This window comes from Rhynchophorus ferrugineus, unplaced genomic scaffold, assembly GCF_030347505.1.
Source record: "Rhynchophorus ferrugineus isolate W39M unplaced genomic scaffold, kcgeb_rfMv2 rfM2, whole genome shotgun sequence".
Classification (NCBI taxonomy): Eukaryota; Metazoa; Arthropoda; class Insecta; order Coleoptera; family Curculionidae; genus Rhynchophorus; species Rhynchophorus ferrugineus.
In genome coordinates this window covers 85,254,680-85,270,649 of record NW_027472581.1, presented here as the reverse complement: position 1 = coordinate 85,270,649, position 15,970 = coordinate 85,254,680, and the positions used below count along the sequence as shown (strand labels likewise).

The window sequence follows — 15,970 nt, the reverse complement described above, 5'->3', positions numbered from 1 at the left end:
CTATTCTGCATGTGTTGATTCCGAGTTTGTTCGTTATCACAAATAGATTTTTAATTTTGTTTGTTAATATAGGAGATGGAAACGATCAAAGAAGACGGAGAAGACGAGGACGCCGAATTGGAGTCCAACACGTTGATATCTAACGGTCTGGGTCCGAAGACTTTCGAGGAATTGAAACCGGGAGGCCTGACGAGGAAGTCGACGTTTCCCCGTAATTTCTCCACGATGAGTTTCGTCGGGAGCAAAGGCAAACGACGAGCTTCGAAGGAATCTATCATGAGCAGTTACTCGCGATTGGATTTTACTGGGTCCAGTATTCAGTTGCACATTGACGTAAGTACATTTTAGATTACCCAGATAGTAATTTCGGTTTTTATATGTGACTTAATAGTTCTTATAACTGATTGAAGAAATATTAATATGGACATAAATAGTGCTTTTTTTTGTATTCATTTGGATATATCTTTGCATCAGCTTGCATATCAATGAATTACAATCTTTAATATAGTAAAGCTATTCAGAGAAATGAAGTTTAAGACCTTTAGCCATTTTTAATAATAACAGGTCAATTCAAAGTCCCCGGCTTACCATAGTAAAACAAAATTTTTTGGCAAAATTAGTTTTGGTTATTCGACATAATTCCCTTCAAGGGTGATACACTGATTATAGCGACCCTTCAACTTTTCGATACTATTTTTGTAGTACGATTTGTCCTTTGCTTCAAAATAAGCCTCAGTTTCGTAGATCACCTCTTCATTCGACGAAAATATTTTCGTCCACTGCGTTCACTGTCTTCGGTGCTCATTTCACCACGTCTGAACTTCTAGTAGTCTAGAAGTCTAGAAAGTCTAGTAGGTCCGTTATTGTATATTGCTAGAGCAGAATTTGTTCCAAATAGATTGAACTTAGTATTCACTTCTTTTTGCTTCTAAATATTTCTCTTTGTAGCATATGATACATGTATATTATTTATTCAGATTTGATTCTGATAGGAAAGTGTTGATTTCTCATTGTTGATCATTTGTTAATTTTGTTAACTGATGTTTGCAATTTCATTGCGGTTTCCTCGTGGTCTTTATCTGGAGTCCTTATGGCAGTATCGGTAGCAAAAGTAAGTATTGTATCATATTGCAACTCGACTTTATTTGAAATATGACATTTTATGATGTTTGAGACCAATTGTTTTTATTTAAAGTTATTCAATGAAAGCGCGTCAGCTAAATCACAACCAACGAAAAAAATCTAGTCTATGTACTATAACTGCAGTTTGAGTGAAAAATTAGACTATTTTCCCATATTAATCGTAAAAAAGATATAAGAAATAAATATTATAACGAACAGAAGAACGGGCTCTGACATCCATGGACCGTCGTTCTGCAGAATCAATAGCTCTACATTGTTTTATGATTTACAATAGCTTTCCTGCTACTGATGTTGATTGATTAATATATGGCTATAATCAGTTTATCACCCTTGAAGGGAATTATGTTGAATAAAAAAAACTAATTTTTCCAAAAAAATGTGTTTTACTATGGTAGGCCGGGAACTTTTCAATTGACCTGTTATATGAGAAATCAACACGTCCCTATTAGAATCAAATCAGAATAAATAATATACAAATGTCATATGCTACCCAGAAAAATATGTGGAAGCAAAAAGAAGTGAATATTACGTTCAGTCTATTTGGAACAAATTCTGCCTTATGAAATATTTCATATTATAACGCACACTGCCTTTTTTCATTAATTAAGCCACAGTATCTGTACCAACGAGCAAATCACTATCGGCATATTGTGTCTGTTGTTAAAATTATAATTACATTTATCAACAGAATGAATAATGAGAAAGTGAAGACCAGTTAAAAGATAACTGAAAGAAAATAGAAGCGACAATATAATTTCTACCATTTCTTCTGTTGTTTCTCTAAAAAACAATAAACATATTACAGTTAATATCAACTCCAAGTACCATATATATATATATATATATATATATATATATATATATATATACAAAAAAGCCACCAGCACCAGCATGTAACATGAGCATGTAAAAACATTGAAAATATCCTAAAAATCTTCTAATATGATCAGCTATGATCCCTAATGCAATTTTTGCTACTATCTTGATCGTCAAACTCCATTAATGAATTGACTATATCCAACTTTCAGTTGAAATATTGTACATTTGCTAGCCTAAAAGGAATGGATGATCGAATCTTTTCGAAGGATCACTCTTCACTATTCTTGCATCCTGGCGAAATTCGGTCTAATTTCTTCTATTATTCTAGTTTCACTTTCTTCGACTTTCGCTCTCAAATTAAATAATTACTAAAATAAATATATCATGATTAAAATAAATATCTTAAAAGGTTTTGCTAGTATTCTTAATGAACAAACTTCATTAATGAATTGACTACTCCCAAGACAACAAGAATAATTTTTTCTCAGCTCTTGTTATTATACTGCTGTTTTTTCTAATATGCTACTGCTAACTTCTTCTATTTATATATTATTCTTGTTTTATCATAGAAATTGGAAAAGTTTTGATTTCCAAATTTTTAATTTGGTAATTAATATAAAATTTAATTAATTTTTTCGGTTAATTTTTTAATATAAAAGTTATTTTATGATTCCCCAAAATTGTTAGAATGATGACATACATTTAATACTACGAAAGCAGAATGAAATTGCTTTCTTCTCTACACAGTAATACATTTCAGCATTACTAGAACTATAATTTCACTGATCTTACAGAATGCGGAAACTCCAGACTCTATTGACCCACCATCGAGTGCGCGTCTTCGTCGCAACCTCAGCTACCCTGGAGTACAGTTCTCGCCGCAGCAAAAGGTGCTGAAGGAGCTGCAGAGAGAGCACCTCAAGTACAAGGAGCAACAGGAGAAGACCTTCTGGCAGAAGATCGTCGAGTTCATGGACTTCGACCTGCTCAAGGATCCTATTTACCTCAACCTGGTGTTCGGCCTGTCGGTGTTCTACGTCGCCGAGCAGAACTTCAAGATGGTGATGCCGTTCTTCTTCCTGAGCATCGGCTACACGAAGCAGGACGTCGCCCTGTTCCTGTCGGTGCAGGCCTTCACCGACATCCTGGCCCGGTTAATACTGCCGCCTATCTGCGACAGGTTGAATTTCTCGAAAAGAACCTTATTCATGAGTGGCATTTTTTTGTTGGGTATCTGCCGATCAGGTAAGCGATAAGACCGTCGTGGCGAAGAACCTGGACTGGTTCGCAGCTGCTCCGGCTCCAGATTCTTCACGTTATCGAGCGGATTTCATTTAATTCGGCCTTGGTGTAGGGGTAGGGGGAGCTCTTATGGTTTTTCTTTTTTGTTATTTAAAATACGGGCGCAGTCTGCTATTCGGATCTTCAGTCCTGGTCAATTCGGTCCGTAAAGCCAAATTCAGTTTTTGGTCAGTGATATCTATATAGTCCTTTCAATGAAACAGTGAACTCACGTTGTCTAAATTGATGAGGCATAGCCGCATCAACTAAGCAACGAAGAAAAGAAACCGTCTTTTCGGTGAATTCAAGATTATATTTTTCATTTTGTCAGATATTTTTCAACACGCTAAAAATATTTTCAATAAAATCTGCATCCACGTAATATTTAACAATTTTTTTGTTCTGGACTAAAACCAGGCGGTGGAGTGCATGACGCATACCTGGTCGCGGTACACTAAACCGAAACCGCCTCACAGTTGACCCCTCTGGATCGCTACGGCTACTGCATTAAATTTGGGGATATGGCATCCGCTGATCGGGCAGCCGTTATTGTGCACGAGGACCCGGCGATTCTTTTGATTCGCGAACTTGAATTAAACGACGGATGAGATCGTTTCAACCTGGAAAAGAGGGAGGTTAGCGGTGACGCGGTGCTAAGCAGCTTCCAAGTTTGAGAAGGCACGGTAGATGGTCAGAGTCTAGTTCGTCAAGGACTCGAACTTCGGGAGGGTGATTTATCTTCTTGAAGAATAAAGAAATCGAAGACTCTTGCTGTGCCTTGAGAAGCTGAACTGGGGTGATGGGTGGGTTCATCTGGCAGTGCAAGATCGTAGCCCAGATCTTCAGTTAGAGCTACGATGGCGTTAAATATTTAACAGTAAAAATGCTTACTTCTCTAACGAATTTTACTAGAAAAGGGGGACCTCCATTATCTTGTTTCTGTTCGAAGTAACTGACTAGAGATGCAATCTGTTCTGTGTGGCTTCGAATATTTTGAAGAATTTTGAAGACGTTTGACTGACTGAGGGACTTTCGTAAGCTGAGTCGGTTGCATGTTCGAACGTATCAGCATTGTAATCGTATCAGATAAGAGATACAGCATTGTATCTCTTATCTTTAACTAGAATCAAATGAGTAGGAAAATATTGCCTGATCCTAAAACGAATTTACAAATAGCGACAGGCATTACATTAAACATATTGATGACGTGAGTTCACTGTCATTTTGAATAGTCTATATATCCTTCTCTCAATAACCTTCAATTTATTTGCTCAGTAAAATATCATGAAGTTGATATATTTGCTACCGAGAAGATCATCTTATTCTTCTTCCATCAACTCAAAAATTATCTACTGAAATATCTTCTTTACGTTTTTGATATTGAAGAATTTTTTCTCTTTCCAATATGGAATCGAAAAATACTTGAAAATATGAGTTACACAGCATCACAAATGTTTTGATTATCTTCATTCTTCTGTTCATGAGATTCACTAATTCTTTATATTTCTAATATGAGCATGTAGAAGAGTATTTTGTGCTCTGTTAAACCAGTAATTGTTTTTAAATTATTTTTACACATTTTTAGAAACCCGCTTTTTGTTTAAATTTAAAGGATGTAAAACAGCAAAAAGGATTCAGCAGAGTGTCGGATATTCAGCAAACTCTGCCTCTCGATGAAATTGGTTATACTCGTTATCCAATATTATTTAATATGCTTCATTCTTAATTTTCTGTTGATATTCAATCTTTAATAATTGATTTTGTATTAGTAAACAATAACAAATAATATTAAAAACAATAATTTTCTTCTAACAGTGCTACGCAATGAAGCTAAAAACATTTTAATAACTAATGCGGACATCTTTGACGACTTCATATCAACTTTTGGACTGGAGCAGATGAGAACGATTCTTGGCGTTGATGATATTTGATGCCCTGAACTCAGATTTTCAATCTATGTGTCAAGATTGGTTCTAGTTTTCGAATTCGAGCATAGCGTCAGAACTACGCTCTTATAACCGTTTGCAGCTGACGACTTGTATTAAACATTATTTGGATTGTTCTTCGGAACGTGTAAAATGCAGAAGCAACGTTGCAAAGTCATTTGAAAGTGTTTTTGTTACCTTTCTGGATGTTATACGTTCGGTTAATGTGAAGAGACATGACAAGTGCACTCAAATATGAGCATTTACAGTACTTTGGTTTTGTTGTAATAAACTCTGACAAGCTATAGGTACCGAAATTGTTTGAAAGTGTCACGTTATAGAGAGAATAGAAACATCGTGTAGATAATTACTACTTTTGCTCGATGAATGTCGTCGATGTAAATGCAAAAAATAATGATGACATCGAAGTCACGTACGGGCAGTGTTCCATTGTCAATTTGCAGGCAGGTCTTCACCGTTGAGCAATTAAAGCGATTTTGTTATGAAAGAAAAGAGCATTATATACGAATAGCTAACGCACACTTTACAAAATGTTTAGTGCCGAATAAAGCAGTTACATGGGCTTCGTTTCAAAGTATTATTATCACAAGACTGGAGCTCGAACGTCTTTCAATTATATTTTCTGCACCCACATCGCGATTTTTTCTCACAAAACTTGAACGACCCAAACCACGAGCAAGGATAGCGGCTCCACTAAGATTTAATGAAAATCGAAAGGCGATTCCAAGCTGTACAAAGGACTCTGCTTAACTTCTGTCCATTTCTGTTATATATAATTATCTGATATATATAATTCGGTAAATGGCCGTTAATGGTCGCAAATAGTAAAATAATGAATATATTGAGTATTTCGAAAGCTAGAACCAATTTTAAATAACAGGCTGCTGATGTTAATTCAGTCTCCCAACCATCTTTTGGTTGCTCTAATGTTGGCAGATCTAATGTCTAATGTGGCTCAGATAGTAGACTTATAAGAATATTTGAAGATAAAAGAAGTAAATTACTAAAATATAGAGTATCAGAAGTACATGGGTCATCAGCCATTATAAAACTTTATAGCATCTTCATAGAACATCTGCCAGAAAATGATTCGACACTTGGGTATCATCAAACGAGCGATACGACTGTTTACGATCATCTTTTAATAAAGTTAATTAACCGTTCGTTAGGCCAAACTACTTATTAACTAAAATATTTAATTTTAACGTAGCCCTAATAATCTCGATTTAATTATTAATGAAGAAAAATAATTTTGAATAATTGTGTGTAGCAATAATAACAATTAGATATGAGCTTTCGTTTTTTACCTATGATTTTAACTGACAACCTGATAGTAGTCTTTAGTGACGGTGAACAATACAGTGACTTAGGGCGCTGTTGTTGAAATTTTATCTATGTACACTTTGTATAAGAAACGAAGCAGCGCTTTAAACTCTGTTCAAGGTGGGCGTTTCAACAGATCTTTTAAAAGTAATCTCAAATCAATAAATAATGGCAACGCACTTATATACTGAATATGCTATAAAGCCACTCTTAAAAACTCATCTGTATCCAGTTCTTACCAATGTGATGTCAGTCTCTACTGACATTATTCATGGAAAGCTCAAAATTGCATTTGCTATAAACATTATTGTTCTTTTATTTGAAGAAATCAGCCGCCAAGGTCTATCAAACATTCTTAGAAACTGATCGTAATGCTGCTCCATCGTATATCTATTATAAGTTTAGGTTTCAATGATTCAAAAGTGGTGATTTTATTAATCAGGGACAGCGAAAGGCTTCGTGGACCAACACATTTGGTAGACAATGAATTACAACACTTTTTGAACGAAGATTTGGTGCAAAATCTCAAAGAACTTTCAGGCAGTGGATGAATCAATTGTTTCCAGACTATTAAATGCTATGGGGAAGCTCTAAATGGAGGTAAAATGGCTACCATGTGAATTAAATGAATATGTAATTTCTAAGCCTTTAAACATACGTTTTCATTGCTTGCTGAGCAAAAATGAAGAGTTTTTTTAATGATCCAATCCACCGAAGCCAAATATTTATGACCATAAAGTCCTTTTGTGCATATGATGGAATGAACAAGGTGTGGTGTATTATGAGCTGCAAAATTGAGTTAAAACATTACTGCAGATTTCTACCGACATCGATTTAATGAATTAAACGACGTATAGTTGTCGGAAGACCAGCCCTAGTGAGTAACAGACGCATATACTGTTGCAAAAACAAAAAGTGTTGTCTCACCACTCACTAGACTTAACGCATTCTCATTACCATTTGTTCATAGCAATGGCTCTGCTGATATATGGTTTTAATACGCTGAAGAAGTACGAAAGTACTAAATGTACATCCTAGTTGATAGAAAGGTGGGGAAGAAAGCTATAGAAAATATCTTGAGAATACCTTTTTAGAGTGAAAAATGGACAGAATACGAGAATCACTATTTATATTCTGGGAATAGGAAAAAAAACCAAATAGTTAAGCTGATAATATATTTTTATTGTTTTACAAAGTACTCGCCACGATGATCGATACACTTTTGCATACGTTTAAACCAATTTTCAAAACATTTATTCCATTCCGAATGAGGTACCTTCAAAACATAATTTTTGAACGCTTCTTCGGGCGATGAAAATCGTTGAGCACACAGTTTATTCTTCACGGACGGGAACAAAAAGAAGCCTTTGGGTGCCAAATCAGGGCTGTACGGTGGATGACCATCAATTCGATGTTTTGAGTACTCAAGTAGTCTCTTGTTTGAGTCGATGTGTGAGAGCTCGCATTGTCACGTTGAAGAACAATCCGGCGTCTCTTGTTTGTTTTCCTTATTGCACCGAAGACTTCTGACAAACAAATGGTTGTGTACCAATCAGAATTTACTGTTCTACGATCCTCTAGAGGCACTGTTGCAATATGACCAGTTTTCCCGAAGAAGCAGGCTACCATTTTCTTTGAAGTGCTTCGTGCGCGAACAGCTTTTGTTGGATTTGGTTCATCTTGGAATACCTATACAGTCCACTGCTGCTTACTTTCGGGCTCATACGAATATATCTATGATTCGTCACCTATCACGATTTTATAAACATCTTTCGAAGCACCGTGATTGAATTTCTTAAGCATTTCTTTTCACCAAGTGATATGAGTCTATTTTTGAGCCATTGTCAAATTGTGCGGGATCCAATAGGTGATCCATCTCAATATCACAATAGGTGACAGACGATCTTGCTTAATTATTTCGCACACAACATCGATGTTTTCTGGCACAACAGCCGATTTTGGACGACTTTCATGAAACTCGTCGGACAGGGAACTACGACCAATATTGAATTCACTAAACCAGCGATACACGGTGGTTCTTGATGTAGCTTCGTCGCTAAAAGGCAAATTAAGTTGATTGATGCGTACGAAAATGTTCAGTTTCAGAAGATGTTCAGATTCAGTTTCATTTTTTGCCGAGACGAAACTTTAAACTAAATATACAATAAACAAATAGCGTCCGTGCGACAAAATGTTCTGAGTACGTATATCGTCAAAAATGTCAAACTTTACGATGGAACCGTCAGATGGACTTACACAACAACTGTATTGCCAATTCCCGAAATATAAATAGTAACCCTCGTATATGCAAGCACCTATTACTTTCATCGTAAATCTCCAAAATATATCAAAATCTGTTTTTATTTAAAAGAAAAACATGTAAAAGGAGGCGGGGACGATATCCGATCAAAGTTGAATCCTTTCATACTCAGAAAGTCGCGCAAATCACACCAAATTGATATTCGACAATATTTTTACGTTCATTTATTTTGTCTTGATTTTATTTAGTTCTCACCGATTGTATTCTAATGTGTTGTATAATTTCTGTTGGCAGCCCAATATGGAGCCATCATCAAATAGGTAACAATCACAATTCACACAGAAAAAGTAAGCTTACTATTAAGGCATACTTTCTTTTCTTTTTGGTTATTATTTTTTCGTTTTCAGATTTATGTTCTCGTTCTTTTTTTACGTTTTTTCGTCTTATTCGACCAGGAGCTTATACGTTCTTTTTTGTAATCGTTAAAAAGATCTGTAAATAAATCGAATTATAATAATAACAGCTTCATATTTCGTTTATATACAGTCCGTTTTTTCGCACAGAGGCAGATAAACGGCGTTGTATGGCGCATTGTAATTGTATCTATCTCGTTTTTCCAGTTTTGGCCGAGCAAACCGAATACGTGTGGATACTCTTTTGGCTGACGATAGCCGGATTTGTCAGGGGGGCGGCTTTAATCAATTTCGCCATTACTATCTCCGAATACGCCACCCTAGAGAAACTGCCAGCTGCTTTCGGGTTGCACAATGTCGGCAAAGGGCTTTTTGTTGTTACTTGTGGACCCATTCTGGGTAAGTACTATAATTTAACTTTAGTGTCGGGGTTACTTTGTTTCGTTTTTTTTAAATAAAGAAATTAGTTCATTTATATATTACTTTCGAACAGATGTCTTTTCTAACAGATATCGCTAGGCATAAGTAACAGGTCAATTGAAAAGTCCCCGGCCTACCATTGTAAAACATGTTTTTGACAAAATTAGTTTTTTTATTCAACATAATTCCCTTCAAGGGTGATACATTGATTATATATAAAATTTATTCTCAGTGAGCATTCTTTTGAGATCTGAGAACAGGAAATAGTCGCTAGGGGCCAGATCTCGAGAATACGGTGGATGAGGAAGCAATTCGAAACCCAATTCATGGATTTTTGCCATCGTTTTCACTGACTTGTGACATGATGCATTGTCTTGGTGAAGCAGCACTTAAATGCGGCCGTTTTTCGGCGATTTCGTCCTTCAAGCGGTCCAATAACGCTATGTAATAGTCACTGTTGATGGTCTTTCCTTTTTCAAGGTAGTCAATGAAAATTATTCCATGCGCGTCCCAATATACAGACGCCATAACCTTGCCAGCCGACTGTTTCCCACGCTTTGGAGCGGGTTCATCGCGTGCAGTCCATTCGGATGACTATCGATTAGACTTGGAGTGAAATGATGGAGACATGTTTCATCCATTATCACATATCGACGCAAAAACTCGGGTTTATTACTTTTGGTCATCTTCAAACACTGCTCCGAAACATCAACTCGTTGTTTTTGGTCAAAAGTGAGCTTGCGCGGCACCCACTTTGCACAGAGCTTTCTCATACCCAAATATTCGTGAAAGATATGATATATTCCTTCAGTTGATACCTTTAGAGTGTCTGATATTTCATTCAATTTCAATTTACGGTCATTCAAAATCATTTTGTGAAAAAAAATGCCAGCAATAGCAGAGATCGACTTGTTTAGATCGATATTGCATGGCTTGGCTGACACAATTTCAAAATACTGAAGAAGTGAGAATTAGACCGAAGAATGGATAACTGTGCCATGTTTCCAGAAATATAGAAAAACAGAAAAATATCGTATCATTTTATTTAAAAAAAGGACGAAACTATATTTGTATTACTATACCTAATTTTATTATAATAAACTTTAAATTATATGTGATAGTTTATATTTTTGTTTCTATTTAGGTAAAATTCGAGACACTACCCAAAGCTATCCACTTTGCCTCCACTCCCAGACCCTATTCATCATGATGTGCGTAGTGGCCTGGTCCGTCGAATATTGCATCAGATACTGTAGGACTCGATCGACTGAATCAGAAAAATCAGACACTGATACCACCAATACATGACAAACAGACTTGGACTAAATACGCTAGTTGGAGCACCATCGATGCGCCATCTGAACACAGGGGGCATCGATCTTGGCGCCGACTACTATGTTAGTCTAATCTGAACGAATGTTTCATTTTGGTCAGATTTCGTTTTAACTTTGTCTTTAGTTCTATTTATATTTTTTTTTAACAAGTAAAATCAATGTTGTATGGGATTCCATTTTGATGCTTCACTCCGAAACGGACATCTCTTTCATTAGTAGGCGTGTCACAAGTTGTAGATCAAATATTCACCACCATTGTATATATGTGGATACTTACCTTTATCTCACTTATTCATATCTAGAAAGACGAAACAATGAAGCAACGTTTTTCGCATATATGTACTTAATATGTGTATAATTGGCAAATACTTAAGAAAGACACAACGTAACTGGTCAAATATCTGTCAAGACTATAGATGATCCACTCAAAATTCATTAATTTAGATAAATTAGTAGATGATAATTCAGTATTAACAGATCACGAATCTGTTTCAAAATATTTCTCTTGGGTAGTTCTTCAGTTAAGAGCGGTTCCTCAAGCTACATGTAATTGAGGTTCATAACTGAGTTAATAGAATATTATAGAATTTAATCATTGGTTAGTGAATAATTGGATAGGAAACTGAGGTCTATAAAAGAAATCAAAGTAAACTAGCGTGTCGATGTTATCTTAGGTAAATCATCAGTTTTGGTGGATTCTTCACTATGTTAAATTGGTGTATATATGTGAGGCCAAATTCCACAGCTGAGATTATTAGTTTAACACACTAATTATCGATCACTGGAAATTTAGTTTAGGATGAGAAGACAATGTTTTTTTATATTAAACCAAAAAATGTTGTTAAAGAAACGTATCAAGTATTTATAAGCTTCTGTTTGTACGAGATATATATATGTATATGTATATTGCAAACATTTTAATTATTTTAGTACAAATACTCATATGTTGAATGTATTTAGTGTCATCCTAGGACATATCTTATATAAACGGTTCACAGTTTTTTACCAGCTTATAATAATGTACAAGATAGTTGGTTGCTTGGAGAGTATTAAAATCATTGTTTTTAACATATGCTACCAACAATTCTCGAGCTCTTTTGGTAACACCGTTTCGTTTTGATGTTTTGTACGAAACTAACCAATATAAAATCTATCAATACATTACTTACAATCTTACCGATAATGGACGTGTCAATAGAGATATGTATCACTACAACATTCGACAATAAAATACGTCAGACTATTTTAGCGCATTCAAACCACCAAAGTAATTGTAAGTAATGCCTTGTTATAAAACGATTAAGAAAATAAACTATTTTTCTGTCTAGAATATTTGAAATTGTTAGGCGCTAGATGGGATATGAAGGAGATTATTTACGACTGTGTCGATGGAATGGCTATTCCCTCGGCGCTGTCTTAACTAATTGTTGTTTCTGATAATGATCATATGTGATATAGTTCGAAAAAGACTGAAATTGAATAACAGTATTTCTCTAAGAGAAATTAATATCTTTGCTGCTATAATAATAATAATAATAATGATGATGATGATGATAATTAATAAAACACAAAGATATATTATATATAAATATATACATAGGCGTGAAAATTTATTCTTTTAACAAGCGAAAAAAAAACGTTTTCTCTAATAGAATAAAGCTAATACTTTTGTTCTTTTGTATACATGAAACTATTTTAGGATTCAATAAATCGACGAAGTGAAGTTGAATCTGTCTTTTTCAACAATTATTTGTCGGTACAGATGTAATGACCATACTATAAAATAAAGAATTTTTTAGCATCATGTGGTTTCATTTAATTACCTTTTATTTTCGTTTCCTATTCCATTCCAAGACATTTCTACCTTTGGAAAGGCAATGGCATTTTTTATTACAGCTGTTCAAAATATTTGTCTTGGTTAGTTATTCAGTTATAGTAAATTCCTCAAGTTATATTAAAGGAGGTTCTTAACTGAGTAATATATCATTGGTTAGTGAATAATTGGATAGGTCTATAAAAGAAATCAAACTAATTAGAAGAGTTGATGTTATCTTGGGTAAATAATTAGTTTTGGTGGATTCTGCACTATGTATGTTAAATTGGTATATACAGGTGAGCCGTATTTCTATATTGTTGAACTAATTTGGTTAACACACTGTCGCATATATAATATATGGATTTCACTTTTATCTTACGTATACCTATCTAGAAATATTAAATTAATGAAACAACATTTTTCGTTTGTATATGCTTAATATATGTATATATTGGCAAGTAATTAAAGAAAGCTCAAAGTAACTGGTTAAATATATGTTAAGACTATAGATGATCCATTCTGAATTCGTTAATTTAGATAAATTAGTAGATGGTAATTCAGTATTAACAGACAACGAATCTGTTTAAAAATATTTCTCTTGGGTAGTTCTTCAGTTAGGAGGGGTTCCTCAACCTACATGTAATTGAGGTCCATAACTGAGTTACTAGATTATTATAGAATTTAATCATTGGTTAGTGAATAATTGGATAGGAAACTGAGGTCTATAAAGAAATCAAATTAAACTAGAAGTGTCGATGTTATCTTAGGTAAATCATCAGTTTTGGTGGATTCTTCACTATGTTAAATTGGTGTATATATGTGAGGCCAAATTCCACAGCCGAGATTATTAGTTTAACACACTAATTATCTATCACTGGAAATTTAGTTTAGGATGAGAAGACAATGTTTTTTTATATTAAACCAAAAAATGTTGTTAAAGAAACGTATCAAGTATTTATAAGCTTCTGTTTGTACGAGATATATATGTATATGTATATTGCAAACATTTTAATTATTTTAGTACAAATACTCATAGGTTGAATGTATTTAGTGTCATCCTAGGACATATCTTATATAAACGGTTCACAGTTTTTTACCAGCTTATAATAATGTACAAGATAGTTGGTTGCTTGGAGAGTATTAAAATCATTGTTTTTAACATATGCTACCAACAATTCTCGAGCTCTTTTGGTAACACCGTTTCGTTTTGATGTTTTGTACGAAACTAACCAATATAAAATCTATCAATACATTACTTACAATCTTACCGATAATGGACGTGTCAATAGAGATATGTATCACTACAATATTCGACAATAAAATACGTCAGACTATTTTAGCGCATTCAAACCACCAAAGTAATTGTAAGTAATGCCTTGTTATAAAACGATTAAGAAAATAAACTATTTTTCTGTCTAGAATATTTGAAATTGTTAGGCTCTAGATGGGATATGAAGGAGATTATTTACGACTGTGTCGATGGAATGGCTATTCCCTCGGCGCTGTCTTAACTAATTGTTGTTTCTGATAATGACTGTGTGTGATATAGTTCGAAAAAGACTGAAATTGAATAACAGTATTTCTCCAAGAGAAATTAATATCTTTACTACTATAATAATAATAATTATAATGATGATGATGATGATAATTAATAAAACACAAAGATATATTATATATAAATATATACATAGGCGTGAAAATTTATTCTTTTAACAAACGAAAAAAAAACGTTTTCTCTAATAGAATAAAGGTAATACTTTTGTTCTTTTGTATACATGAAACTATTTTAGGATTCAATAAATCGACGAAGTGAGGTTGAATCTGTCTTTTTCAACAATTATTTGTCGGTACAGATGTAATGACCATACTATAAAATAAAGAATTTTTTAGCATCATGTGGTTTCATTTAATTACCTTTTATTTTCGTTTCCTATTCCATTCCAAGACATTTCTACCTTTGGAAAGGCAATGGCATTTTTTATTACAGCTGTTCAAAATATTTGTCTTGGTTAGTTATTCAGTTATAGTAAATTCCTCAAGTTATATTAAAGGAGGTTCTTAACTGAGTAATATATCATTGGTTAGTGAATAATTGGATAGGTCTATAAAAGAAATCAAACTAATTAGAAGAGTTGATGTTATCTTGGGTAAATAATTAGTTTTGGTGGATTCTGCACTATGTATGTTAAATTGGTATATACAGGTGAGCCGTATTTCTATATAGTTGAACTAATTTGGTTAACACACTGTCGCATATATAATATATGGATCTCACCTTTATCTTACGTATACCTATCTAGAAATATTAAATTAATGAAACATTTTTCGTATGCATATACTTAATATATGTATATATTGTCAAGTAAATAAAAAAGCTCAAAGTAACTGGTAAATATATGTTAAAACTATAGATGATCCACTCTAAATTCGTTAATTTAGATACATTATTAGATGATAATTCAGTATTAACAGATCACGAATCTGTTTCAAAATATTTCTCTTGGGTAGTTCTTCAGTTAAGAGCGGTTCCTCAAGCTACATGTAATTGAGGTTCATAACTGAGTTAATAGATTATTATAGAATTTAATCATTGGTTAGTGAATAATTGGATAGGAAACTGAGGTCTATAAAAGAAATCAAATTAAACTAGAAGTGTCGATGTTATCTTAGGTAAATCATCAGTTTTGGTGGATTCTTCACTATGTTAAATTGGTGTATATATGTGAGGACAAATTTCACAGCCGAGATTATTAGTTTAACACACTAATTATCGATCACTGGAAATTTAGTTTAGGATGAGAAGACAATGTTTTTTTATATTAAACCAAAAAATGTTGTTAAAGAAACGTATCAAGTATTTATAAGCTTCTGTTTGTACGAGATATATATGTATATGTATATTGCAAACATTTTAATTATTTTAGTACAAATACTCATATGTTGAATGTATTTAGTGTCATCCTAGGACATATATAAACGGTTCACAGTTTTTTACCAGCTTATAATAATGTACAAGATAGTTGGTTGCTTGGAGAGTATTAAAATCATTGTTTTTAACATATGCTACCAACAATTCTCGAGCTCTTTTGGTAACACCGTTTCGTTTTGATGTTTTGTACGAAACTAACCAATATAAAATCTATCAATACATTACTTACAATCTTACCGATAATGGACGTGTCAATAGAGATATGTATCACTACAATATTCGACAA

General features: G+C 33.8%; 1 protein-coding gene across 8 annotated transcripts in view; it reads left to right on the top strand.

The window, feature by feature from the left end:
* The window catches only part of LOC143191541 (monocarboxylate transporter 9), a 49,253-nt gene extending 36,513 nt beyond the window's left edge, over positions 1 to 12,740 (top strand). For 6 of the 8 annotated variants that reach the window (XM_076396719.1, XM_076396715.1, XM_076396720.1 and 3 more), the window contains 4 exons: positions 73 to 333; positions 2,757 to 3,207; positions 9,393 to 9,584; positions 10,750 to 12,740. In XM_076396719.1, the coding sequence (XP_076252834.1) occupies positions 73 to 333; positions 2,757 to 3,207; positions 9,393 to 9,584; positions 10,750 to 10,913 (1,068 nt within the window). In that variant the 3' untranslated portion in view covers positions 10,914 to 12,740. Of the gene's footprint in view, positions 1 to 72; positions 334 to 2,756; positions 3,208 to 9,066; positions 9,120 to 9,392; positions 9,585 to 10,749 lie in introns of those variants that run through there. The other 2 variants (XM_076396721.1, XM_076396722.1) reach the window with 2 other exon arrangements.
* The last annotated feature ends 3,230 nt before the right edge of the window (positions 12,741 to 15,970 follow it).